At 37.3% G+C, this 27,163-nt stretch overlaps 1 protein-coding gene and 1 pseudogene across 1 annotated transcript in view; one reads left to right on the top strand and one right to left on the bottom strand.

Annotated features, from left to right (window-relative positions):
• The window catches only part of MARCHF5 (membrane associated ring-CH-type finger 5), a 57,289-nt gene that overhangs the window by 27,756 nt on the left and 2,370 nt on the right, over window positions 1–27,163 (bottom strand). The window contains exon 2 of the mRNA XM_003994212.6: window positions 9,963–10,165. Coding sequence (XP_003994261.1) covers window positions 9,963–10,165 — 203 coding nt within the window. The remainder of the gene's footprint in view (window positions 1–9,962; window positions 10,166–27,163) is intronic.
• LOC111557107 lies at window positions 13,171–16,009 on the top strand (annotated as a pseudogene).

Below are 27,163 nucleotides of genomic sequence, written 5' to 3'. Positions count from 1 at the left end.
ATCACACATTTGCAATGGAATATTATATAACTGTAAAGAAAGAAAAAGCTCTTTATACACTAATATAAAGTGGCATCATCTTCCATATATTGCTAAGAAAAAAAATACAGAACATAATATATAGCATATTTGTCTAGAATATTTTGACATATAATCTAATTGTGCTCAATATTGTTTGCCTCTTCATATTTACTCATCTTTCTCCACCCTGCTTTGTGCACAATTCGCCAAACTGCATCTTCCAGGCAACCTTGCCCTCTAGCTTCTGATGTGTCTGAACAGTAAGTGGAATGTTGAGAAAATCAGAGGGTGGTAAAAGTGCTTCCCTCACTCTAGGCAGTTTGTATTTCTTTCTCTAAGACCACAGATCCTGTTAAACAGCTTCTGCTAAAGCTCTTGTCAAGTTCTGTTAATAGCTTCCCTTCCCTGCACTTTCAGGCCTAGGAGTGGAAATAGTTTCACACAGTTGCTGATCCTTGGGTATTTTCCTATCTCTTGTTTATTCTTTTAACTCTATCCTAATATTTATAGCTTTTCAAGGGTAGGGTGAAGTGAGGGAGAGAGAAGAAGGAAAAAAAGAGAAACACTGAGACTTCTAACAATGGTTGCCTCTGAGTAAGAAACTTACCAGCATTTTGGCTGGTGAAAGTGGTAAAAAGACTTTCATTGCACACCCTACTCTTTTGAATTTGGTCCATGAGAATGTATTATCTAGAGGGAAAATATATAAAGTAAACTGAAACATTTAAAAGAGACAAAAGAAAATAGAGATACTCTCATTGGGGCATCTTTTCTTTCACACATTTGCTATCTTTTGCCGTGTCCAGCAGGGTAAATGTGGACACAAAGAAAAAAGAGAATAGATCTTTTGGTGCAGGCATCTAGCCATCATTTTGCTTCTTGGTCATGTTTCTCCTTCAATTCTAATAGCATCAAATCACTGAAAATAATAAAAATAATTTATTAGCAGTATCTCAAGTAAATTCAAATTCACACCATCCCTATTCCTTCTTACAGTACCTGAAACTACTTCTTATTCATATGGGACCTGGTAGCTGACTCACTGAGTGACAGTAACAAGAAATTCAGCAGTTTAAAAGCTTGGCTCCTTCACTTACTTGCTAGAAGCCCACGGGATTCTATTAAATAAATTTGCTGAATTTGTTCTTACCTAACTGTGCAGAGCTTTTGAGAAGTTTAAATAAAAGAGCACAGGCAAAGTGACAACAAAGTGTCTGGCAAATAGTAGGAGCCTGTTAGCAAATGACAGCTATTGATATCACTATTATTATTATTAATAAAGTAACATTACAAAATAAATTTTATTTGGTAGGTTCTCTAGGAAAGGTTTCTCCCAGGAGTCATCCTTCATCATCCGTAGTGAATATCTTTCCCTAAGTTTTACACTTCACTTAATATTTGCTAACTACTTTTTGAGGGTGACTGTTATCTTCAACTCTATACAGAAGTTTGAATTAATGTTTACTTGAGAGTAACAATAAAGAAGAACAAAACTAATAAAAATTTAACTTGAGGAATCTAAGGGGGTGCCTGTCTGGCTCAGTTGGTAGAACATAATCTCAGGGTCCTGACTTCAAGCCCCATGTTGGGCATGGAGCCTTAGGGAAAAAAAAAAAAAGTAATCTAAGTATATACCAATAATATATTAAGACATAAAATAGCAAAGGTGGCAACACTAACATCAGTTAAAATCAACTTTAAGACAAAAATTATTGGAAACAAAAAAGGAAATTTTATAATGGTAAAAGGGACAATCCATCAGTAAGACAGCACAATTTGGAACATATATACATCTAACAATAAAGCCTAAAATAAATAAAGCAAAACGGACAGAACTGGAGAAACAGACAATTCAACAATAGTCGGAGACTTCAATATCCCACTTTCTTTTAAAAGAAAAAAAAATTTTTTTTTAATCTTCATTTTTGAGAGACAGAGTGTGAGTGGGGGAGGGGCACAGAGAGAGGGAGACACAGAATCAGAAGCAGGTTCCAGGCTCTGAACTGTCAGCACAGAGCCCGACACGGGGCTCGAACTTATGAACTGTGAGATCATGACCTGAGCTGAAGTCAGATGCCCAACCGACTGAGCCACCCAGGAGCCCCAATATCCCACTTTCAATGAAGGATAGGTAAAAGATCAACAAGGAAATAGAGAATATTTGAAAATACTATGAACCAAACGAGATATTTACAGAACGCTATACCTAATAACAGAATACTCATTCTTTTCAAGTGTACATGGAACATTTGCCAGAATAAATCATGTCAGGGCATAAAACAAACCTTAATGTATTTAAAAGGACAGAAATCAAAGTATGGTTTTGTATCAAAATAGAATAAAATGAGAAGTCAATAGCAGGAGGACACTGGCAAGTTTATAGGTATGTGAAACTTAAAACAACACACTCCTAAATAATCAGTGAGTCAAAGAAGAAAGCTAAGCAGTCCTTAGACGGAAATTTATAGCTGTAAATGACCACATTAAAAAAGAAGAAAGATCAAGAGAACGGGAAGACAAGCTACAGACGGAGAAAAAATATTTGAAGACATAACTTGATAAAGGACTTTTGTCCACAATATACAAACACTTAAAATCAATAGAACAAAAGAATCTGATTTTAAAAAGATCAAAATATTTAACAGACACTTCACCAAAGATATAAGATTGTAAATAAGTACATGAATAGATGTTCTATGTATCACTAGGGAATTGCAAATTGAAACAATGAGATACCACTAAACACCTATTAGTATGGCTAACATCCTAAACATTGACAACACCAAATGCTGACAAGGATACAGAGCAACAGGAACTCATTGCTGGTAAAAATGCAAAATTTCAGCCACTCTGAAAGGCAGTTTGGGTTTCTTACAAAACTAAGCATATTCCTACCACAATGATCCAGCAAACATGCTCCTTGGTATTTACCTAAATCAACTGAAAACCTGTGTCCACACAAAAACCTGTACATAGATGTCTACTGTTATTTATTTTGAGAGACAGAGCACGGGTGGGAAGGGCAGAGAGAGGAAGACAGAGAATCCAAAGCAGGCTCTGGGCTGTCAGCACAAAGCCTGATACAGGGCTTGAACCCACAACCATGAGATCATAACCTCAGCCGAAGTCAGATGCTTAACCGACTGAGCCACCCACGTGCCTCTACTGTAGCTTTATTTTTAAATGCAAAACCTGGAAGAAAGCAAGATGTCCTTCAGTAGATGAATGGATAAATAAACTGTACATCCAGACAATGGAATATAATTCTGTGCTAAAAAGAAATGAACTATCATGCCATGAAAGACACGGAGACATTTTATATATATTACTAAGTGAAAGAAGCCAATCTAAAAACGCTAATCTAAATGCATTCCGTATGATTACATTTATATGGCATTCTGAAAAAGGTAAAAATATGGAGGTAGTACAAAGATCTGTGGTTCCCAGCGGATAGGAAGGAGGGAGAGATGAATATGTGGAGCACAGGGGATTTTCAGGGGAATAAAAATATTATGTATTATACTATGATGTTGGATATATGTCATTATACATTTGGAAGAATATACAACCATCAAGCAAATCCTAATGTAAACTATGGACTTTGGGTGATAATAAAGTGTCAATAATATAATGAAGTATCACCAACTGTGACAGATGTATCACTTTGGTGAAGGATGTTGATAATGGAGAAGGCTATGCATACGAAGAGGCAAGGAATATAAGGCTATCTCTGTACCTTCCTCTCAATTTTGCTGTGAACTTAAAACTGCTCTAAAAAATTAAGTCTACTAAAAAACCAAAAACTTAAACCAATAACCTAACTTACTTTAAGAAACTAGAAGAGGGGCGCCTGGGAGGCGCAGTCGGTTAAGCGTCCGACTTCAGCCAGGTCACGATCTCGCGGTCCGTGAGTTTGAGCCCCACGTCGGGCTCTGGGCTGATGGCTCAGAGCCTGGAGCCTGTTTCCGATTCTGTGTCTCCCTCTCTCTCTGCCCCTCGCCCGTTCATGCTCTGTCTCTCTCTGTCTCCAAAATAAATAAACGTTGAAAAAAAAAATTAAAAAAAAAAAAAAAAAAAAAGAAAGAAACTAGAAGAGAGGAGCACCTGGGTGGCTCAGTTGGTTAAGCATTCGACTTTGGCTCAGGTCATGATCTCATGGTTCCTAAGTTGGAGCCCTATGTCAGGCTCTGTGCTGGAGTGTGGAGCCTGCTTCAGATTCTGTGTCTCCCTCTCTCTCTCTCTGCCTCTCCCCAGCTCACACTTTGTCTCTCAAAAATAAATAAAAGCTGGAAAAAAAATTTAAGAAACTAGGAAAGAAAGGCTAACTAAACCCAAACCAAACAGAAATAATAAAGACTAGTGTGGAAACACATGAAATAGAAAATAGAAAAATGGAGAAAAATCAATGAAGCCAAAATTTGGGTCTTTAAAAAGATCAACAAAACTGACAAACCTTTCACTAGACTGACCAAGAAAGAAGAAAAAGATTCAAATTACTAAAATCATGAATGAAAGAGGGGACATTGATATTAACCTTACAGAAATAAAAAGGATTATAAAAGAATACTACAATTATATGCCAACAGATGAGATAATCTAGATGAAATAAATTCCCAGAAAGACACAAACTACTGAAACCGACTCGATCAAAAAATAGAAAATCTGAACAACACTTTGTAACAAGTGAAAAGATTGAACTAGTAATCCAAAAACTTCCTATAAAGAAAAGCCCAGGACTATATATGGCTTCCCTGCCACCAAACATTTGAATTAATGACCAATCATTCACAAACTCTTCCCAAAAAAAGTAAGAGGAGGGATCACATCCCAACTCATTCTATGAGACCTGAATTATCCCAAAACCAAAACCAGTGAAAGCAATCACAAGAAAACCACAAACAAATATCTATTACGACTACAGACAGAAAAATCCTTAACAAAATACTAGCAAACAAAATTCAGCAATATCTAAAATGTATTAGGGGTGCCTGGGTAGCTCAAGCAGTTAAGCATCCAACTCTTGATTTTTGCTCAGGTCATGATCTCACAGTTTGTGAGACTGAGTCTCATGTCAGAGTCTGCTTGGGATTTTCTCTTTCCCTCTCTGCCTGCCCCTCCTCCACTTGCTTTCTCTTTCTCTCAAAATAAACTAAAAATAAATAAGGAAATAAAATGTATTAACCACCACGATCAAGAGGAATTTGGGAATTTGTCCACGAATGAAAAGTTGGTTTAACATATGAAAATCAATCACTGTATTATACCATAATAATAAAGGAAAAAGAACACACAATCATCTCAACAGACTCAGAAAAAGTATTTACCCTTGCATGGTAAAACCATTCCACAAATAAGGAAAAGAAGAAACATTCTCAATTTGATGAAAGCCAGATGAAAAGCTCAGAGATAACATACGTAAGAGCAAAAGACTGTTTTTCTCCTAAGATTAAAAACAAGACAAGGATGTCTGTCCTAAACGAAGTACTGGAGGTTGCAGCCAGAGCAATTAGGCAAGAGAATAAAATAAAAGCAAACAGACTGTAAAAGAAGAAGTACAACTCTTTCTATTCACAGATGACATGATCCTGTATAAAGAAAATGCAAAGCAATCCACTTAAAAACGATCAGAACCATTAAATGAGTTCAGCATAGTTTTACGACATGAGATTAAAATACAAAAATCTATTTTGATACATCTGAATAACCAATCTGAAAATAAAATAATTCAATATATATAATATAGCATCAGAAAGAGTGAAATACTTAGGAGTAAATTTTATAAAACAAAAGACCTGCACACTGAAAACTATAAAAATGTTGCTGAAAGAAAGAAAAAGAATCTAATGTGAAAGTCTCTGGTACTCTCCTGGGAATCAAGAACTCTGCCTTTTGAACTCTTCTGTTTGGCTAAACAAGAATACTACCTGGTCTTAAACTTCATGGATATGCTTTAATAAAAGACAAACCTTTTTTCAGCTGGTATTCCCTTCATGTTTTAAAGTAATGTTTCTTAAATTTAACATGTACATAACTTATCTGATGATGTCATAAAAATGCAGATTTTGATTCAAACTGGGGATGCGTGGGAGAAGGGGCCGAGGTTCTCCATTCCTAACAGCTCTCAGATGATTCCAATATTGTTGGTTCTCAGACCACACTTCTAGCAGTTTTTAAGTAATTGCATACATGCAACCGGCCTAACTCACTAGGAGAAAGAAACAATAAGATGGGTAGCAAATCGTGAGAGGAATGAGTCTGATGGATCTTTTAAGGTTTTCATAACCAAACACAATATATTCCCTATCAGTAATTAACACACACTTGCCACCACCCCTCCATTGTGGCCACCACTGATGCAGCTAGCCAGCTAGACTGAGGCTAAATCCATATAAAACTTATAAAACCTGTTATACAAAGATCATCCCACAGAACTTTAACCGTCACCTCTTCCTCTGCATTTTTTCTCTAGTATTCCTTTGTCTAGTCAGTGTCTTTCACGTGTTATTTGGAGACCAGTGGTATAGTCCCAGGCGATTACTCTATCAACTGGTCTACAGACAATTTGATGAAAAAGTAAAAATTTTGACCAAACATTTCCCAAATTTGAAAAGATAAGGACTTTAAAGAAAATTCTTTTAAGTCTTTAACTGTTATGTTTCCAGGGTCACACATACTCTACAAGGATACTTAAGAGGAGACTGTTTTGGCTAACAAAGCTTCACATCATGAGAACTGTTCACATTGGTTAAACATGTATTTTGTTATTATTATGTGTTAAATCTCAAATTTAAGAAAAAGAATCAATGCCTCAAAGGTTCACTGAAGAGCAAAAGTGATAAAAATACATTTAACTCAGAATGTCATAAATGATAAATGATATACTATCAGAGTTTAAATAATGTGATCTTGGAATGGACTGTGGCCAGTGAATTAGAATTAGTTTGCACAGAAGACCTCCTTGTTCCCATTGTACTGTAACACATTATTAAACAGGGACTGAAACATTATAAAACAGGGACGAGAAGCCACTGAAGTATTCACAGAATTTTCAACCACTCCAGCCTGCGATCAAAGCCTGCATTATGAATTTTATCACTGAAAACAAAGATAAAAACTGTAGTCAAAGGAACTTCCAAGTTACTTTAACAAAAACAGGCATAAATGGTTAGTGAAACACTAATCACGAATATGCTAAAAGAAAACAATCTGCTGGCAAAATTCTATCATCAGATGACACTACTGGACATTTATGTTTGGTACACAGTAAGGAAGAACAATTACTATTACAGATGTATATTCTTAAATATTTTGTTTTATGGCTGGAAGAAACCACTAGTGTTCAGAATATGAATCAACTCATGGCATATACACCATGTAAATCAAGAAATATATGCAACTTTTAACTGATTATCAGTGAAAACATGAAACAGAAGGGATTTTCTTTTAACCAACAATTATTTTTGAACCTTGACTTGAAAAGGTATACTGGGATCAGTATGGCCAAGCAAGAGGACTAGCCATGTGTGTAACAAGAGTATGGCACCTGAAAGCCAATTCACACATGGCTTCATTTATCGACAACAGCTGGCATTTGCCAGTAAGTCGCCTATTCTTGAGTTAGTGTTAAAAACTGCATGGCTAAATTGGTAAGGAGCACTAAGGAATCTACTCCTGAAATCACTGATGCACTATATGCTAACTAATTTGGATGTAAATTAAAAAAAAATGTTACGAAAAAAATTGCATGGCAAACTATGAATATAATTCAAACTGCAGCCCTTGAGCAGGTATCTTTAGCATGTTATCTCGTCAAGAAAAAAGAATGCTAATAAAAACTATTCAAATGAAGTATACAAACTTTTTTTCACGAAAATGATAGTCAGTAAATAATTTCTACGATTATCTGTGGTTTACTCAAGTGGCAGATCTCCATGGCCGACAGTAGAGTGAATAGTGTGAACTTGTCATTTGAGGGCAAAATTCTTAAGGTATATAAAGAGCAAATCATGATACAAATGCCTCAACCAAAAGAAGTCTGACCTTTCCAACATCTAGCCATTTTCTCTCCTTGTGGCAGAAAAAAATCAATGTCTTAGTATTAGGTATACCTAATAATCATATTCAATCATCACACTAGACCTAAAAACTTTTTAGAAATGAATACAACCAAAAGGAGAGATTTACCAGTGCCACCTTCCAAATATTCAGTGTCACTGCTGAGTGCCACTCATTTGTCAACTCAGTGCCTCACCTAACACTGTATGTAGTTTTCGATGAGAATTCCTGTAATAATTTTTGTATCCATCCAAATATAAATATCTAAAACACCTAACAGAATCATCCTATACTTCCTATTCCCAAAAACCTATAGTTGAAAAGTGAGATTAGTAGAATTAAAAAGTTGGAAAAAAAAGTTAAATATGAAAGCTTAACTTTGATTTTAGTGAGCTAGGTATCAGTATGGTGAAAGAATACAGCAGTAATTAATTGCTTTTCCTGATGTTTAAATTACTTTAGAATACTGCTTTAATATTATTAGTTGACTCTTAACACAGGTTTGACTTGCATGGCTCCACTTATAAGTGGATTTTTGGGGATAAATTCAGTGTACAGTACTATAAATGTATTTTCTATCATAATTTTCTTAACATTTGCTTTTCTCCAGCTTACTTTATTGTAAGAATACAGTATATAATACATATAACATATAAAATATATGTGAATTGGCTGTTTATGCTAGCAGCAAGGCTATGAGTAGATAAGTTTTAGGGGAATCAAAAGCTGTAGGTGAATTTTTGACTGCACAGTGTTAGTACCCCTAATGACTGTGTTCAAGAGTCAACTGTATAATGGAGATGTGTGACTTACTCTTTTGTCTTTATTTAAAATCCATGGTATATTTGAAGACCCATCATGTGGTCCACAAATTCTAAATGTTTGAGAAACACTACTTTCTCTACTACTTTCCATTTATAAGAAGCTATTATTTCTTCCTATGAATTATGCTAGGGAAATTTTGTTTACCCTTATTATTAAACTTCTCACATTAGAAAAGCACTTCATTATCTGCATTTACATTGCCTATTTTTATTTTTTTTTAAAAGAGGGTCTTACTTCAGTATGTATAGCCTCTAGGAAAAACAAATCTGATAATTATTTCAATTTCTCCTTGAACCCTACTCCCCTTGAAAGTCATTCTTTCCGTCTGACCTTCCCAGAACCTGAACTGCCTCCATATACCTATTATAGCCAAGGTGATATTAAAAATGTTTAATAACTGGTATAACCTAAACACCAGAGACACCATAATCACGTGGCTGTAATGGAACGTGGTAACTAAATATCAGCCTTACTTACAGCTTCCTTTAAATCATCTGCTCTACTTTTTTCAATGCTAGCCCCATTCTAAAAGATCTCTGGTTATTACTTCCCTGCCCAAGTTGCAGAAAGAAGAAAGTAGTTTTCATGAAGGATAACCACATAAATTGGAATCCAAAAATGAGATTAACACTGTCTATTAAGTCTTTAACTTCCCTTTTATTCCTTAATAGAAGAATTAAGGATAAGTATTAGAAAGAACACATTGTTGTTTTCTTTCTCATACATCAATGGTCTCCAAAGAATAAGGCTCTTCTGGTCAGCTCTTTATTATAGTTTTGTTATTTGATTTTATCCACAGAGTCAGATGTCCCAGTTTTTTATCCACTCAAACAAAATAAAAACATTTAATACACAGACAAATGGGTGGATTTGAAGATATATTAAGGATAATGTAAACTCTTAGCAAAACAAAAAAATAACATTTAGAGAGGAGATAACAGAAAGGGAATAGAGAAATTTACAAAAAAGCAAAGAGATGGGTCACTTTTAAATAAACCTGAGATCATAGAGTTAAAAAACAACATCACATATATCTTTGTTGTTTTTCATGATCTGCTTACCCAACTTTGGAAAAACTATTAAGTATTCAGCATTGCATTGAGGACATGCCACTCTGGCTGTACTGTTTCCTCTTTGTTTTTCATCTACCCAACGCTGTAGACAAGCCTGGTGAACCCATTTTGTAGATCCTCTGCACCTGCATGGTCTCACCCATTCAGCTGTTCTATCATCTTCATCAGTGGCAAAACACACCCAGCAACTTCTGTAAATTAAAGAGAAATAATGACGTTATCTTTAAGACCCCAGCCTCCCTTCCACCGCAGCACTCACTTAATGAGATAAGCCTACTATGTTATAATATAGAACCTCTACTTTACATTCAAATACCAAGGTGACAAAACAATCAATAGATTTCCAGTTGGAGTTTCTTCTTTTTGGTTTTTCCTTATATTCTTCTGCAGAATCTTGTTTTCTGAATTTTCCTTTTATGTAATTCCCTCCATCTTTCCAATAATTCTTCACCTTCTCTTATGAATCAGAGTGCAAAAAGACAACCCTCAAGCTGCTTTTGTTTTAGAAGACCCTAATAATTCTTTGGGTAAGCACAGAAATATGTGAAATTCAGTGTTTTCCCCACTTCAACAACACTAAACCTCTTCAACTTGGAAAACTAAAGGATTATACAAATAATTTCACTATGGTCTCATTCAATTTTCAACGAAGGGGAAAAATAATTTCTCTTTCTGGTAAAGAATGACTATGTGAAGAGGGAAAGATTATTAAGTCTTAAAAAAATAAAGGGGGAAGAGATAAAGACATCAGGATAAACTGTTTTAGGATAGTGATATAGTAAATTTGGCCCTACATGTTTCAAGTATGAATGACTTTCTTTTTTCTTTGGAGTTATATTTATTATATTTGAAATCTAGAAGTCTCAACTCTGAGATGTTTATATTAAAAATTCAATTGAGACAGTTAATTTTAAAACATATTCCAGGGGTGCCTGGGTGGCTTAGTAAGTTAAGCATCCAACTCTTGATTTCAGGTCAGGTCATGATCTTACAGGTCCCTGATATTGAGCCCCACATCAGGCTCTATGCTGACAGCTTAGAGCCTCCTTGAAATTCTCTCCCCCTCTCTGCCCCTCCCCCACTCACAAGTGCTCTTTCTCTCAAAAATAAATGAAACTTTAAAAAAGTTAGAAAAAAATGTTTCCCATTTTGCTTTTCTTAGAGAGAGTGTGTGCGCATGTGTGCAAGTGGGGGTGAGGTGCAGAGGGAGAGAATCCCAAGCAGGTTCCTTGCTCAGCAGGGAGCCTGATGTAGGGTTCTATGCCACAACTCTGGAATCATGACCTGAGCCAAAAATCAAGAGAAGGCTCAACTGACTGAGCCACCCAGGTGCCACCCACCCCCCATTTTGCTTTTAAGAATACCTGAAGTCTAGGGGCACCTGGGTGGCTCAGTCACTTGGGTATCCGACTCTTGATTTCGGCTTAGGTCAAGATCTCAAGGTTTGTGAGTTCAAGCCCTGGGATGGAGTGTGCTTGGGATTCTCTCTCAAATAAACTTAAAAAAAGAGAGAGGGGCGCCTGGGTGGCGCAGTCGGTTAAGCGTCCGACTTCAGCCAGGTAACGATCTCGCGGTCTGTGAGTTCAAGCCCCGCGTCAGGCTCTGGGCTGATGGCTCAGAGCCTGGAGCCTGCTTCCGATTCTGTGTCTCCCTCTCTCTCTGCCCCTCCCCCGTTCATGCTCTGTCTCTGTCCCAAAAATAAATTAAAAAAAAAAAAAAAAAAGAGAGAAAGTACCTCATGAAGTCTAATTTTTTCGTGTGGAATTAGGTTGCAATTCATTATTTTTTCTCCCAATTGACACAAGTTGGCACTGATTTTCATTACGGCAAATACAGTTTAACTCCATGAGACCATTCACTTCTCCCCGCCCCCATTGAAGTGTGTACAATTAGAAACTGCTAACTGAAGCTTGTTATCTACTGTGCACTTAAAAAATTTTTTTTTAACATTTATTCATTTTTTTGAGAGAGAGACAGAGCGTGAATGGGGGAGGGGCAGAGAGAGAGAGGGAGACACAGAATCTGAAGCAGGCTCCAGGCTCCGAGCTGTCAGCACAGAGCCTGATGTGGGGCTAGAACTCACAAACCGCGAGATCATGACCTGAGCTAAAGTCGGCCGCCCAACTGACTGAGCCACCCGGGGGCCCCTCTACTGTGCACTTTTTAAAAAAATTTTTTTTTTCCCAACGTTTATTTATTTTTGGGACAGAGAGAGACAGAGCATGAACGGGGGAGGGGCAGAGAGAGAGGGAGACACAGAATCGGAAACAGGCTCCAGGCTCTGAGCCATCAGCCCAAAGCCTGACGCGGGGCTCAAACTCACGGACCGCGAGATCGTGACCTGGCTGAAGTCGGACGCTTAACCGACTGCGCCACCCAGGCGCCCCTACTGTGTACTTTAAAAAATGTTTTAATGTTTATTTTTGAAAGAGAACGAGAGAGTGCACGGGCATGTGTGCACGCACAAGCAGGGGAGGGGCAGGGAGAGGAGCCAGAGAATCCGAAGCAGGCTCCAGGCTCCAGAGCTGCCAGCACAGAGCCTGACATGGAGGCTCAAACCTACCAACAGTTGAGATCATGAACTGAGCTGAAGTTGGACACTTAACCAACTGAGCCACCCAGGTGTCCATCTACTTTGCACTTTTCATTTAATTAAATAAATTGCTTCTGTCAGAACTAGCTTAACTATGCTCAATGGGAAAGACTAGTCAGGTACTGTAGATTCATGAGGTCTCCAGTCCTTGCAGAACAACATATATTTTAACTGGGTGCTCCAATTAAAAACTTCCAATTAGAACAGGTAAGAAAACTTCCTTTTTTTTTTTTTTTTTTTTTTAAGTAGGCTCCATGCCCACTGTGGGGCTTGAACTCATGACCCTTAGAACAAGAGTTGCATGCTCCACTGACTGAGCCAGCCAAGTACCCCAGAACAGGGGAAAAATACTTAATTCATAGCAACATCCAAAACTGTGACTTTATTCAGCTTTCAAATTCAATCAGGTTTCATACGACCTAGGTAAAAATAGGAGGTAGGCAGTGTTTGTTTAGCACCATGACCCACCTCAGTCAAGCTGTCTCAGCTCTCATACTACCTTATGGTTATCTAAAAGTGCCCCTTCCTCCTCTCCATCTTTTAAATTTTATTGTGGGAAAATATACATAAAATTTACAACTTTCAAGAGTATAGTTCAGTAGCATGACGCACATTCTTACTGTTGTACAACCATCATCACTATCCACAGTTTGGGTATAACTATATAATTTACAAAGTTTTGCATACATTTCAAATGACAAGTATAAGCAAACAGACTTGGTTAACTGAGGTGTTAGAATATATGTGCCCCACAACTGAGGAAATTTTATATTTGTTTACCTCTGGGAAATGAGATATACAGTTGTGATAACAAAACAGGCATAATACCTAGAAACGTTCTAGGTTCTTCTAAGATTTTCATTTCAACAATGAGCAGCATATGTAGCTAAGTACATCTAGACCAGCATAATTAATCAGCATTAAGGTGAATTGAATAAACCCAATTTCAGTCACCAGGAAAAAAATAAAACGTAAAAATATATCTCCTCAGAACCTTAGTACCAGGCTGAACCAAACGAAATTGCCTACGTTCATCTGTTTTAGACCTACATAAATGTCAATCTCATATTTCAATTTAATGCAATTACTTGTATAACTATATTCCCCACAAATTCTTGTCAGTGTAAGTTTATTTTTCTTAAACATTTTTTAAAGTTTATTTATTAAAAAAAATTTTTTTTAATGTTTATTTATTTTTGAGTGAGAAAGTGAGACAGAACGTGAGGGGGGAGGGCCAGAGAGAGGGAGACACAGAATTAGAAGCAGGCTCCACTCTGAGCTGTCAGCACAGAGCCCCACGTGGGGCTCGAACCAGGAACCGTGACCTGAGCTGGAGTCGGTGGACACCCAACTGACTGAGCCACCAGGTGCCCCTTATTTATTTATTTTGAGAGAGAGAGAGGGAGAGCGCGCGCGCAAGAGTGAGCAAGCGCACAAGCAGGGGAGGGGCAGAGAGACAGAATCCCAAGCAGGCTCCGTGCTGTCAACGCAGAGTCTGACAGGGGGCTTGGCTCGATCTTGCCAACTGTGAAATCATAACCTGAGCTGAGATCAAGAGTGGGACATTCAACTGACTGAGCCACCCAGGTGCCCCTTTCCTAAAATTTTATTACGAAAAATTTCAAACTTTCAAAAAAAGCTGAAAAACTGTTCAGTGATTACCCTTTTTCTCAATATCTACATTCTATAATTCTTGTAATTTTGCTTTATATGTCCTTTACTCCATATTCATTTATCAATCTTTTACTTTTGATGTACTCCAATGTTGAGGCATCAGTATATTTCACTCCTAAACACTTTTACAGTTTTACTTTTTAGAAGGTACTCAACTGACATTTAAAGCAAGCACTTTCGGATGTTTTCTAATTTCACAACTATGGTAGATAAGGTAGTTGAACGGTGATTTACAGTGGAAACTCATTAGGAGTTAAACCTAATAAGAATTGTTAACACAAATAACCTTGTTTTGTTTGATTCATAGTGATAGTATACAGTTTACAAATTTGGGTTTTGAAGCTAAGCCTCATACAGATTAATTGAAATTATCTTACAGATGAGATATTAAAAGAAACCTTATTGATACCAATACTCTCAAAAAAGTGTGACTGATTTTCAACATCTACCAACTTACCACATCCATTTTCTCTTTATTTCCACTGTTAGTGTTAATCTGATGATGGTCATTTGAGATCAAATAGGAAACTTCTGATAACACTAAATCACTTCATCTAAAAATTATAGTTTAGATACAGATAAATATGAAATGGAAATTTCTAACAATAGTAGAGACATTGCCAGCAACATTTACTGAGTATTCACTGGGTCCATGTGGCTGCACAAATAAAATAAATGGAAGATTGTATCTATTTGGAAAATCCTATAAATTAACTGGGGTCACATCCAACAAACAGAAGATTTAATAAGGTTCCAGAAATTACCATAGGTATACCTTAAGAAGAAATTGAAGGATCAATTTGGATAGATCAGAGAAGGCTTCAGGGAGGAGTGAAAGTAGAAATTAGCAAAAGCAGGGACAAATGATTACAGAGATTCTTGAAACAAAGTTTCCTGGACCAGCAGTTTCAAGATCACTTGGGAACTTGCAAATTCTCTGGTTCTACCCCAGATCTACTTAATCTGAAACTCTGAAGAAGCGCCTTGAATTCTCTGAAGGTGATCCTGAGGTAAAGTTTGAGAACTGATGGTATAGAAAAATGGCAGGTAGGAAAAAAAAAAAAGGCAAAGAGATTGGTGAAAGCAAACCGTTATGAAGGAGACATTTAGTAGATTTGCTTAAGTCAGAAATAAGTGCTTTTTTCATATAAATAACAGTATAGAACTATGTATGCTGACAGTGCTCTTGCGACCCTGGTGAATTCCTAAAAACCTGCCGAACTTTCTGCAAGAAGTGTTGCAAGCACCAACTCCATGAAGTGACACAGTACAAGGAAGGCAAAGATTCTCTTTATGACCAGGAAAAGCGGCGTTTATGACAGGAAGCAGAATGGCTATGGTGGGTAGCTTAAGCCGATTTTCCGGAAAAAGGCTAAAACTACAAAGAAGACTGTGCTGAGGCTTTAATGGGTTGAGCCCAACTGCAGATCTAAGAGAATGCCGGCTATTGAGAGGCAAGCATTTTGAACTGGGAGGAGATAAGAGAAAAGGGCCACATATCACATGGTCCAGTTCTAAGCTTCATATTTTAAAATCTTGAGGTTATGTTCACTTCAAAAAAAAAAAAAAAAAGGTAACACTACAGAAAATGTTAATTTCTAAAGAATTTATTGATTTACAACCTTACTACATATAGGAGTTTATTCTATTTAATTTGGAAAGAACATCAGTCTGTGATATAAGGGCCAGATAGATGGGAATATATAACCATATAAAAATAAAAATGGTTACATGAATGTTTTTAGGCAAACAGCCTATATTATATAAGACAGAGTTACTAGTCTTCAGGGTTGGAAAAAAGGAGGGGAAGGAACAAAATATGAATGTGTATGAATCCTTTTTTTCCTCATTAAAAAAAATTTTTTTTAATATTTATTTATTTTTGAGAGACACAGAGTGTGAGTGGGGGAGGGGCAGAGAGAAAGGGAGACAGAATCCGGAACAGGTTCCAGGTTCTGAGCTATCAGCATAGAGCCGGACGTGGGGCTCGAACTCACAAACCGCGAGATCATGACCTAAGCCGAAGTCGGACGCTTAACCAACTGAGCCACCCAGGCGCCTCTTTCCTCATTTTTTAAAAACTTCTGATAGACTGACCAGGAACAACAGCTGAGAAGGTCTTATAATTATGCTTTCCCTCTCTGATTCCCCATATCCTACTCCCTTTTTGGTGAAATCTATTTCAGCTATTTATTCTCTAACTCTCTGCCTTCTTATAGTGAGAAAAAGAGGGGACTGAAAATGACAGGTTTATTCTCAAGATCTTAGAATGAGAGAGTAGAAGAATGTACAGCACGATTTCTCCTCTTTTTAAGGAACAAACAATGTCGCACCCTTCCCTCTAACATCAGTCCTGTATGTGGTTTAGGCAGTTAGTCCTCCCCTATCCCCAGCTCCAGGAAAAGTAATCCTTAGACTGGTTTAAGGGTGTATCCTGACTCCAAATTATAGTGATTGGAGGACTGGGCCCATGAAGCTGGTATTATCAGAGTGAATCTTAGAATTTTTGCTGGGAAAGCTGGTACACAGGTTTTCTCTTTTCTACAGAGCTTTAAGGCAGGAAGGTGTGAGGCTAAATGAAGGTGTAATGGTATTACTGCCAAGAGAACCACCATGTGCAGCCTAAAGAAACCAGAGGAAGCTGAAAGATGGAAACTGATGGCTTTGAGACATGGATCAAGCTGTGCTTAAAGCTAAATATACTCTTACACTGTTCACTTACATAAACCTATAGCTGTGTGTGTGGTTTTAAGTTTAACCAGTCTGGGGCAGATTTCCCAACAGGTGCAACTCAAACAATCTTGATGGTGTGAAAAATTAGATAGAAGAGATGGCCCCAGAACAATCATATGATATAAACTCCAAACAGCTTTTATAAATACACACAGTATTTTTTGTCAACAGCTTTGTTCCCTACTGTTCAGAACTTGAACAAATAAGTCTTAAATACACCTAATTTCTACTCCAAGTGCTTTGAATCTTGCAAGCTTTTCTATTTTTTACACTGGGCAAAATACGTTCTTGATTTTGCTACTGGATCAGGTCATTTTTTAGATAAACACAGATAAAAAAACCCCAACATGTTCAAATTAAAAATTTTTACTGATAACACCATAATATTTACATTCAGGGTCAATATAACAATTCTACTTGAATTCAAGTTATTACAATTTTAATGTTATGATTTATGGGATACATTTTGAATATCCTAAAAGGTGAGAATAACTGGCTCTTTCCCATTTCAAAGGACAAAGCCCAAAACTTTTCAAAGTCCACACCCTAGAAAAGGTTGTAATTTCAGACCAAACTTTAAGTTTCTTTTTCTTTTTTTACTGTTTATTATTATTTTTTCTAATTTTTGAGACAGAGATAGAGCATGAACAGGGGAGGGGCAGAGAGAGAGGGAGACACAGTATCTGAAACAGGCTCCAGACTCTGAGCTGTCAGCACAGAGCCTGACGTGGGGCTCGAACCCACAAATTGTGAGATCATGACATGAACCAAAGTCGGACGCTTAACCGACTGAGCCACCCAGGCGCTCCTCTAAGTCTCTCTTTAAGTCATTCCCCACCCACCTTCAATCCTCCAATCTCTTAGAAAGTGGTATTCAATGTGATGCACAAACATCTTTTGAGAATTTACTAGAAATACAAATTCTCAGGCCACCCAAGACCAACAGAATCAGAAACTCTCGGGTAGGGACCTGATACTACATTTAAAAAAAATCATTCAAAAACATTTTAGGGGAGCCTAGGTGGCTCAGTTGGTTAAGTGTCCAACTCTTGATTTCAGCTCAGGTCATGATCTCATGGTTTGTGAGTTCACCCCTCCCCCACGCTCTGTGCTAGCAGTGTGGAGCCTGCTTGGGATTTTCTTTCCACCCCCCAGCCCCTCCCCCACTAGAGCACTCACCCTCTCTCTCCAAATAAACTTAAAAAATTTTTTTTAACTTAAAATTTTTATTGTGGTAAAATACATATAAAATGTATCATCTTAACTATTAAAAATTTTTTTTAATGTTTATTTTTGAGAGAGACAGAAAGCAAATGGGGGAGGGGCAGAGAGCGGGAGACACAGAATCAGAAACAGGCTCTTAGGCTCTGAGCTGTCAGCACAGAGGCTGACATGGGGCTTGAGCTCAAAGGACACAAGATCACGACCTGAGCCGACGTTGGACATTTAAGCCACCCAGGCACCCCACTATTTTTTTTTTTTTTTTTTTGAGAGAGAGAGGTGGGGGGAGATGGATAGAGGGAGAGAGGGAATCTTAAGCAGGCTCCACGCTCAGCGCAGAGCCTGACACATGGGGCTCAATTCCGTGACCGGGAGATCATGACCTGGGCCGAAATTAAGAGTTGGACACTCAACTGCCTGAGCTACCCAGGCACCCCCCACCCCCCATCTTAACCATTTTTAAGTGTGCAATTTAATGGTATTAAATACATTCACAATGTTGTACAACCATCACCACCACTCATCTTGTAGCTCTTTTACCTTGTAAAAATGAAACTCTGTACCTATTAAACAACTCCCCAATCCTCCTTTCCCTAGTCCCTGACAACCACCATTATAGTGTCTTCATGGTTTTGACTATTCTAAGTACCTCAAATAAGTGGAATCATCTAGTATTTGTCTTTGGCTTATTTCACTTAGCATAATGTCCTCCAAGTTCATCCATGTTGGAACACACTGCAAAATATCCTTCCTTTTTAAGGCTGAATAATACTCCATTGTATGTATATATCACATTTTGCTTATCTGTTCATTGTTCAATAGATACTTGGGTTGCTTCCATATTTAGCTACTGTGAATAACACCGCTATGAACATGGGTGTACAAATATTTGAGACCCTGCTTTCAATTCTCTGAGGTATATGCCCAGAAGTGGCACTGTTGGATCACACAGTATTCCATTTTTAATTTTTTGAGGAACTGCTGACATTGTAACAAGCCCTACAGGTGATCACAATACCTAAAGTTTGAGAATCTCTGCTATAGTCATTCCTCTTTATTCTTTTAAGCCTCAAATACTGTATTCACCATAACACAGAAATGAAATTTCATTTTACACCCAACATAAAAATTTTTAAATTATTTGGTTTTTAATTTAAACCACTTCTCAACCTTTTGGCTAAGATCAAGTGTGGTTTTTAATTTAAACAAGAAGTAAAATGCTCAAGATTTTTTTTTTTCTCCTAAGGTAAAGAGCTAGCTAAATGTGGGGAAAAGACTATGCAACTTCAAGGTGTTCTATAACGGAGCAAAGAACTTGGGGTGTAGAGCCAGACTGTTCAAGTTCAAACCCCTGTTTACCACTTATTATAGGTGTAACAACAGAATCTCTTGTATTGTAAGGCAGGGGTTCTTAATCTGGGGTCCATGAAAATTTATCCCAGAAAATTTGGATGGGGAAAGAAATTAAATCTTCACTTTTGCTAACCTCTAAATAAAATTTAATTTTCCTCCAATGATGAATGTAAGCAAACCATAATAATATTAACAGTACAGCAATTAGAAATTACAGTATATTGACCAGAAATTTTCATATTATGTTACAGCTACCTGTGCAGATCCCAAAATAACATTTACTCATTGCAAATTTGAATGTAGTTATCAGACCAACCAATACAGCTTGTATTTTAAGGTATTAAATAAAGCTCATGTTACTGTATCAGATTTTTAACAGGTTGATTGGTTTCATTTATTTTCCTTGTTTGTTTGTTTATTTTTGAAAGAGAGAGAGGGCAAGTGAGGGAGGGGCAGAGAGAGAGTTGCAAGCAGGCTCCACACTGCCAGTGCAGAGCCTGACACAGGGCTTGGACTCACCAATGATAAAACCACGACCTGAGCTGAAATTAAAAGTTGGGTACTTAACGGACTGAACCACCCAGATGCCCCTCATTTCTGATACTATGTATTTTGTGTTCTTTTGTGTTCTTTCAAAACATTCTGAGCAGGAACCCAAAGGCTTAACCAGTCTGCCAAAGGAATGGTCAGCATTAAAAAGGTTTAATGTTAAGATCTCCTATTGTAAAAGATTAAACAAATGATCATGAAACTACATAAGCATTGCCTGCCATATATAAAACCACTAAATGAACACTAGTAATAATGGTACTGATAAAGACGGGAATGGTGTCTGGGGTGCTTGAGTGGCTCAGTTAGTTAAGCGTCTGACTCTTGGTTTTGGCTCAGGTCATGATCTCACGGTTCGTGGGATAGAACCCCACAGTGGGCTCTGCATTGACAGCATGGAGCCTGCTTAGAATTCTCTCTCTCTCTCTCTCTCTCTCTCTCTCTCTCTCTCTCTCTCTTTCTCTCTCCCCACCTCTCTCTGCCCCTCCCCTGCTCCAGCTTGCTCTCTCTCAAAATAAATAAACTTAAAAAAGATGGTGTCAACTTTACATCTATGGCTAGATGTTATGGATGCAATTTGTTACCTAAATTAGCACATAAGGGAATTCTGCTTGGCACCCTGGTATTCAGTGGAAAAAGTCCTGGATTCCTAATCACCACCCCTCCCCCCCCCCCCCACCACACACATGTTTTCAATAGGCCAATACCACTGCATAAGATATTCATTCAAATCCTCTCAATTCATTTTCTTCCACCCTTCTTTTCCTTCTACTATCTCTTTAAATGCCTCCTGCTTGCTCAGGTACACACTATTTACTTCTACACCTTCCCACCTGGCAAGTTGGGGCACATTACTTTACAAAGTAAAGGAAAATCTGGGAATTATCACAATTGGCTCAAAGGTTAAAGAACAAATCACTATTAACACAATATGAAGAAAAAAATGATGAATCTAAAGATTGTTATTCTTCAAAATAAATGTGTAGACTCAACAGTATTGGTAATATCACTAAATCTGTACCCTTTACATGCCACCCTTTACAAAAGATTATTTTATACTACATGATTTTAAAACTGTAACTTTTTTCCAGGTACAGATCCTAACAGTAAGCTTTATACACTGTTCAAGGAATACATGGCTAGTTTGTCTAAAACCTAAGATTATTCAAGATCTCCTCTTGAATCAGCTTGAGTACCTACTAAGTACATTCATTATTTGATGCCACAAGGACTACATTAAGTGCCAAGAAAAGATATTACAATGTGAGTAATAAGTTATATAGAAATGTGAGGATGACAGTACGACACAGCTGAGATGGTTTCATGAAAAGGACATAACTACGGATGAGAATTTAAGCTGGACTGGGAAATGAAAAGAGTAAGGGTATTCAAACTAAGAAAAATTGCATAAACAAGACAGAAATGAGCATATGATCATGGACAGTAAGAACACCAACATAGTTGGAGCGGATTTTAAGGTAAACCTAGATATTATAAACCAGTTAGGAAAGGATGGATGACAAAGATAACCTCACATCATAGGGCTCATTTGTGACTCATCCATTGCTTATATGGTTATTTTTTAAAAGTACATGGAAAAAAGGGGAGGAAACTTTACCAATAAAAGTTTCTCAATAGCATATTTATTTACTAAATAAGTAAGTATGGTTATCTAATAAAACTGTCAGTAAAGTTTATCTTTACAGACTCAAATTGCAGGTGTCTATCTTGGATTATTAGAAAGATCTGGGAAATCATAGGCTCCTGCCTTAGAGATCACTTTGATTAAAACTGGAGTGTAGCAGAATGGAATTCCAGGAGGTAGGAGAGAGAACGATGAAACAAGCTTTAAATTACTGCTGTTGTATTATATATGGTGCCTCAACAATGTATTTGCAGGACTGTTTTAAGTAAAGAGAACAAGCAGTCCTTAATTCAGAACATGCTTTAGAGACCCATACTCTGGTTAATGCAAGGAAGGCCTCATTTAACAATGGAAAAAACTGCACACTGTTTTGTCTCACGATTAAAAGTTTCACACCCCATGTATTCTGGTACAGGAACTGTACCATCAAGAAGAATAAAAATCCCTTTATGTGTCTGTTCACATAAGTGGAATGGAAGTTAAAGTATCTGAATTCATCAAAAGATAAAACCACAATCACAACACATTACCAAAGGGTAAAACTGAAGGGAAATACACTCCAATCAAGCATATACATGCCATCCTCTTTGTCTCTGATATTCAGAAACTCTGCAAGAGTAATTATTTCCATCTTAAATAAACAAGGAAACAAAAGCCTAGAAAGGTTAAGTAATCTGCTCAACGCCTTACAGAGAGGCACGGATGCAACCTAGGCCTCAACTCCAAAATATTGGCTTTCTTCACTGCATCATGCTGCCATATGTATAGTGAATTCTGAGAAATGTTTCCACTTCTTATTTCATAGAAAATTATAGCCAGTACAAGAAATTGTTTCATTTTTTCTAAGGTACTTTTAAACAGCCATAAGGAGCTTTCACCAGAGATCTAAACTCCTTCCAGTCTATTTCACTGTGCCATATAAATATTATGTCTCATCGACTGATGTTGATACAACTGATACAACAGTTGTATCATGTAAAGGACTGCTGTATGTATGTATGTATGTATGGCATGTAAAGGACTGCTACAGAGTCTCGAGAAGAGGGGAAAAATATTTCTGAGATGGTTAGAAAAGCTTTATAAATGAGGCAGAACCTAAAATGGGTGTTGAATGATGGGTAGAACTTTGAAAGACAAGATGCTAAAAAGAACATCTTGTGTTCAGAGGACAGTGAGCAAATCAGTTTGGCCTGGGCAACAAACATGCATGTACTATTATTAGTTTTTTCTTCCTTTTTAAGTAGGCTTCATGCCCAGTGATGTCCCAATGCAGGGCTTCAATTCACGACCCTGAGATCGAGACCTAAGCTGAGATCCAGTTGGATGCTTAACCGACTGAGCCACCCAGGTGTCTGTACATACTCATTCTTAAAGAGAAGCAAAGGTTTAAAAAGGTAGTTGGTGCCAGCCATAAACTCAGTGTCTTAAACATAATAGGGAGCACAATACATATGATTATGAAGGGTCTTGAAGGCCAGGCCAAATAATTTGAACTTAAGCTTAATAAGCAATAAAATACAGGTGGTTGAGCAAATGAGTTGGTTCTTTAAATTGTGCTTCTGCTAAGATTATTCTAACCACTGATACGTCATAAAGGATGAAAAGAAAGACACAGATTCAATAATGTATCCAAGGTACCAGGCCTTTGTGGGTAAAAGGGATAGGGAATAGTTTCCATTCTCAGCGAACTTCCAGTTAAACATGCATGGTGGTGGTGGTATCAGGTGTGTGTGGAAGGCTCTAAGACATGGGATAGATGCGTTAACAAAATTACAATACAATGTGATTTTCTATAATAAATGCACAAAAGTTCTATGGAAACACAGGAAGGAGTAACTCACTTTGTCTGAAGGAGCTGTGCAACGCTTCAAGGTGATATTTGAGCTGAATTCTAAAGAAGGGTAAGAGTTAGCCAGGTGTTAAAAGGGAGGAAGTCATCTAAAACAAAAATAAGGAAATGACATATTCAGAGAACAATGTAGTGGAATGCAGAAGAGTATGATTAAGGTAGGTTGAGGCTGAATTACATTAATAGATCTAAACCCCTTCACTAGATCTTGAAAGTTTACATTTTATCCCATAGGTGATGTAGACTGGCAGGTTTTGAAGCATGGAAATGATGTGATTATAATTATGCCTTGGCCAATTCTGGTATCACACTAAGTCAAACGAGAAGAGAAAAAGTAGAGCCAGAGAAAGAAGAATCTACAATATCTGATGAGTGAATCTGGAGAGAAAGAAGCAAAAAGAAAAAAAGTGGTGGACTAGAAGGATGGGGTCTAATCAAAGAACAAAAATTGGGAAGAAAAGTAAAAGCCAGGGAAATATCAGTTTAGACACATTAAGGCGCTAGTAATAACATGTATATACAAATGGGAATGTCTATTGGCCAGCTAGGAAAGAGACACTAAAATGTGGGAAAGCGGTCAGGAATAAAGACGCTCATCTGGGAGTCATTCAAACAGAGGTGAAAGTGAGATAATAAGTGGGTACACTTCAGAGAAGAATGGTAAGTGTGGAGGCTTAAACCATACTTATGTGATTGAAGGGAGAAAAGGTAATATATGAGGGGAAAATAAGCAAAAGATAGAAAAACAGTACAGTATAATAGAATATAATTTCAAGAAGTTAGAGGGTGGTGGTAATCAGTTTCAACTTTATTACATATATACCGAGGATACGAAGACCAAGTAAAAAAGGTATTAGATTTACTGATTAAGAAATTATTAGTGATCTTTAGTATACTTTTAGTAGAGCTAAGAAAGGGGAATGAAAGTCAAATTATAAGGAGAGCTAAAGAAGAGAAAATAAGGACCTAAATATCATAAACAGGGGAATGGATTAAGAAAAAAAAGAATGTCAATCCAATGAATATTATATATATATATTCTCTTTAATTGCTGAGTATCATAGAACTCAAAACTGTATTTAAAAAAGCAAATTGTAGACTGATACATTCAAATTTTAGAAACAAAATCACGAATTATATATGGTATACCTGAAAACATTAAACAGGGGCATCTGGGTGGCTCATAGGTTAAGTGTCTGACTCTTGATTTCAGCTCAGGTCATGATCTCATGGTTCGTGAGTTGGAGCCCCATATCAGGCTCTGCTGACAGTGTGGAGTCTGCTTGGGATTCTTGCTCTCCTCTCTCTCTGCCCCTCCCCTGCTCTCTCTCTCAAAAAATAAAATAAACTAAAAAAAATTTTTTTTAAATAAAAGCATTAAACAAAGGAGCCTGGAAAAATATAAACCCATTTTTGAGAGTGAAATGGGGATGGAGAGAAGATATGGGACTGATGAGAATAGTCAAAGGAGATGTTTTCTGTAATCCTTCCACTTTTAACATACAGATGAAAGCAAACATAACTAATTGCTATGGTTTTTAATTCCAGGTATTGGTCTGTTAATTGTCAAAATGGGATAGAGATGTGACTGAAGAGATACCAATTGACACAGAAAATGAGAAATTGCTTTAATGCAAACTAAGAGATAATTATACAAATCTGAAAATAATATGGCATGTTCCTATCAGAATAGTCTACATCTTCTAAAGGGATGTACACTTCTGGTTGATAACGCTTTTAGAGTGAGGATTCTAATTCACTTTGTAACTGCAGGAGAGGGACAGGGAACAGATTATTCTCCCAGCTTTCCCTCCCATCTGACTGTTTTGGGACACCGGCTAAGTGCCTTGCCTACTCACCAGGTGCAAGTAAGTGATGTAATACAACATCAACAAACTCCTGAGTATTACTGTGAGATGGGGTATACATAAGTCAAGTTTTCAGAAGGATCACTCAGCAGGCCCAAGCTTTAAATACAAGATCCATTCCTGCAGTTTGTTACAATATTCTTTGTACTCTGTATACATTTAATCCTAATTTTGAGAAACATAAGAGAAATCAAGAAAACAGATGGTGACAGAGTAATGATATAAAGGGTTTGAGTTTATAAACTTTTCTATTTTTTAATGTTTATTTTTGAGAGAAAGAGAGAGAGAGAGAGAGAGAGAGAGAGACAGACAGACAGACAGACAGTATCTGAAGCAGGCTCCAGGCTCTGAGCTATTAGCACAGAGCCCAATGTGGAACTCGAACTCATGAACCGCGAGATCATGACCTGAGCCGAAGTCAGATGCTTAACTGAGTCACCCCAAAGGCTCCCCAAAGGGTTTGAGTTTATAAATGCTTATAATTTCAAGGCAATGATTTGTGATCCTAAATCATTCATGATACTAGAAAACCACCCCCTTTCCACTACTCTCAAAAATTGTTTGCCCACAACAATTTATTTTTTTTAACGTTCTTTAAAATTTATTTTTGAGACAGAGAGTGGGCAGAGAATACCAAGAGGGCTCTGTGTGGACAGCAGAACCTGATGTGGGCTCCATCTCGCCAGTCGTGAGATCATGACGTGAGAAGTCCGATGCTTAACCGACTGAGCCACCCAGGCACCCCTACCCACAGCAATTTAAAAGATTCAATAATAAATTTACACAGGACATGTGCTTATTGTTACCAAAATGAAAGGCAATCAAAATATCTATATATGCTCTTTCCACCTACAAATACTGCAATAAAATTTATCAAGATAAATTGCTAAATTAAATTTATTCACAAAGGACAAAGCAGTTCAACTTCAGCTATTAATAAGTTGCCATTGGAGAGCCTGGCTGACTCAGTTGGTTAAGCGTCCGACTTTGGCTCAGGTCATGATCTCACGGTTTGTGAGTTCGAGCCACGCATCAGGCTCTAGGGAGCCTAGAGCCTGCTTCCGATTCTGTGTCTCCTTCTCTCTCTGCCCCTTCTCTACTTGTGCTCGGTCTCTATCAAAAATAAATAAATGTAAAAAAAAAAAAAAAAGTTGCCATTAGTTAAAAAACCCTGAAAGACTAGTATAAACACAATCCATGTTACAATGAAGCACAATCTTCATTTAATTTCACAGTTTATTGGAACAAACCTCACTAGAATTTAAGCTCCATATGAGCATTTTCGGTTATGTTCACTACCAAGGATCTAGAATGGTACCGGGTATATGTAGGCACTCAATATTTACTGTATAAATTCAATAAATACAAATAATAATTCACTATCAAATACCTAACTTTTAACCTAGAGGCAAAAAAAAACAACTTATGCGTTGCACACATTTCCTTAGTCTTCTCAAGGATAAAATCTGCATCAGAAAAACAAACATATAGGCAGGTTTCGGAGCTAAATTCTGTCCCTCAAAAACCGCCACCCAAAAACCAATTATAAGCCCTAATAGGTTGACATATTTTAATCTGTTGGGCCTGTCAGTATTCCTCAAGTGAATCAATCATCTTTGTATTCAACTTGTATGCAGGGCCAGCCCACATCAAGATGACAAATATAAAGGAAGTGGGGGGGGGGGGGGGGAATTGCCACAACTG

This window comes from Felis catus, chromosome D2, assembly GCF_018350175.1.
Source record: "Felis catus isolate Fca126 chromosome D2, F.catus_Fca126_mat1.0, whole genome shotgun sequence".
Taxonomy (NCBI): domain Eukaryota; kingdom Metazoa; phylum Chordata; class Mammalia; order Carnivora; family Felidae; genus Felis; species Felis catus.
This window is presented reverse-complemented; position numbering and strand designations above follow the sequence as displayed.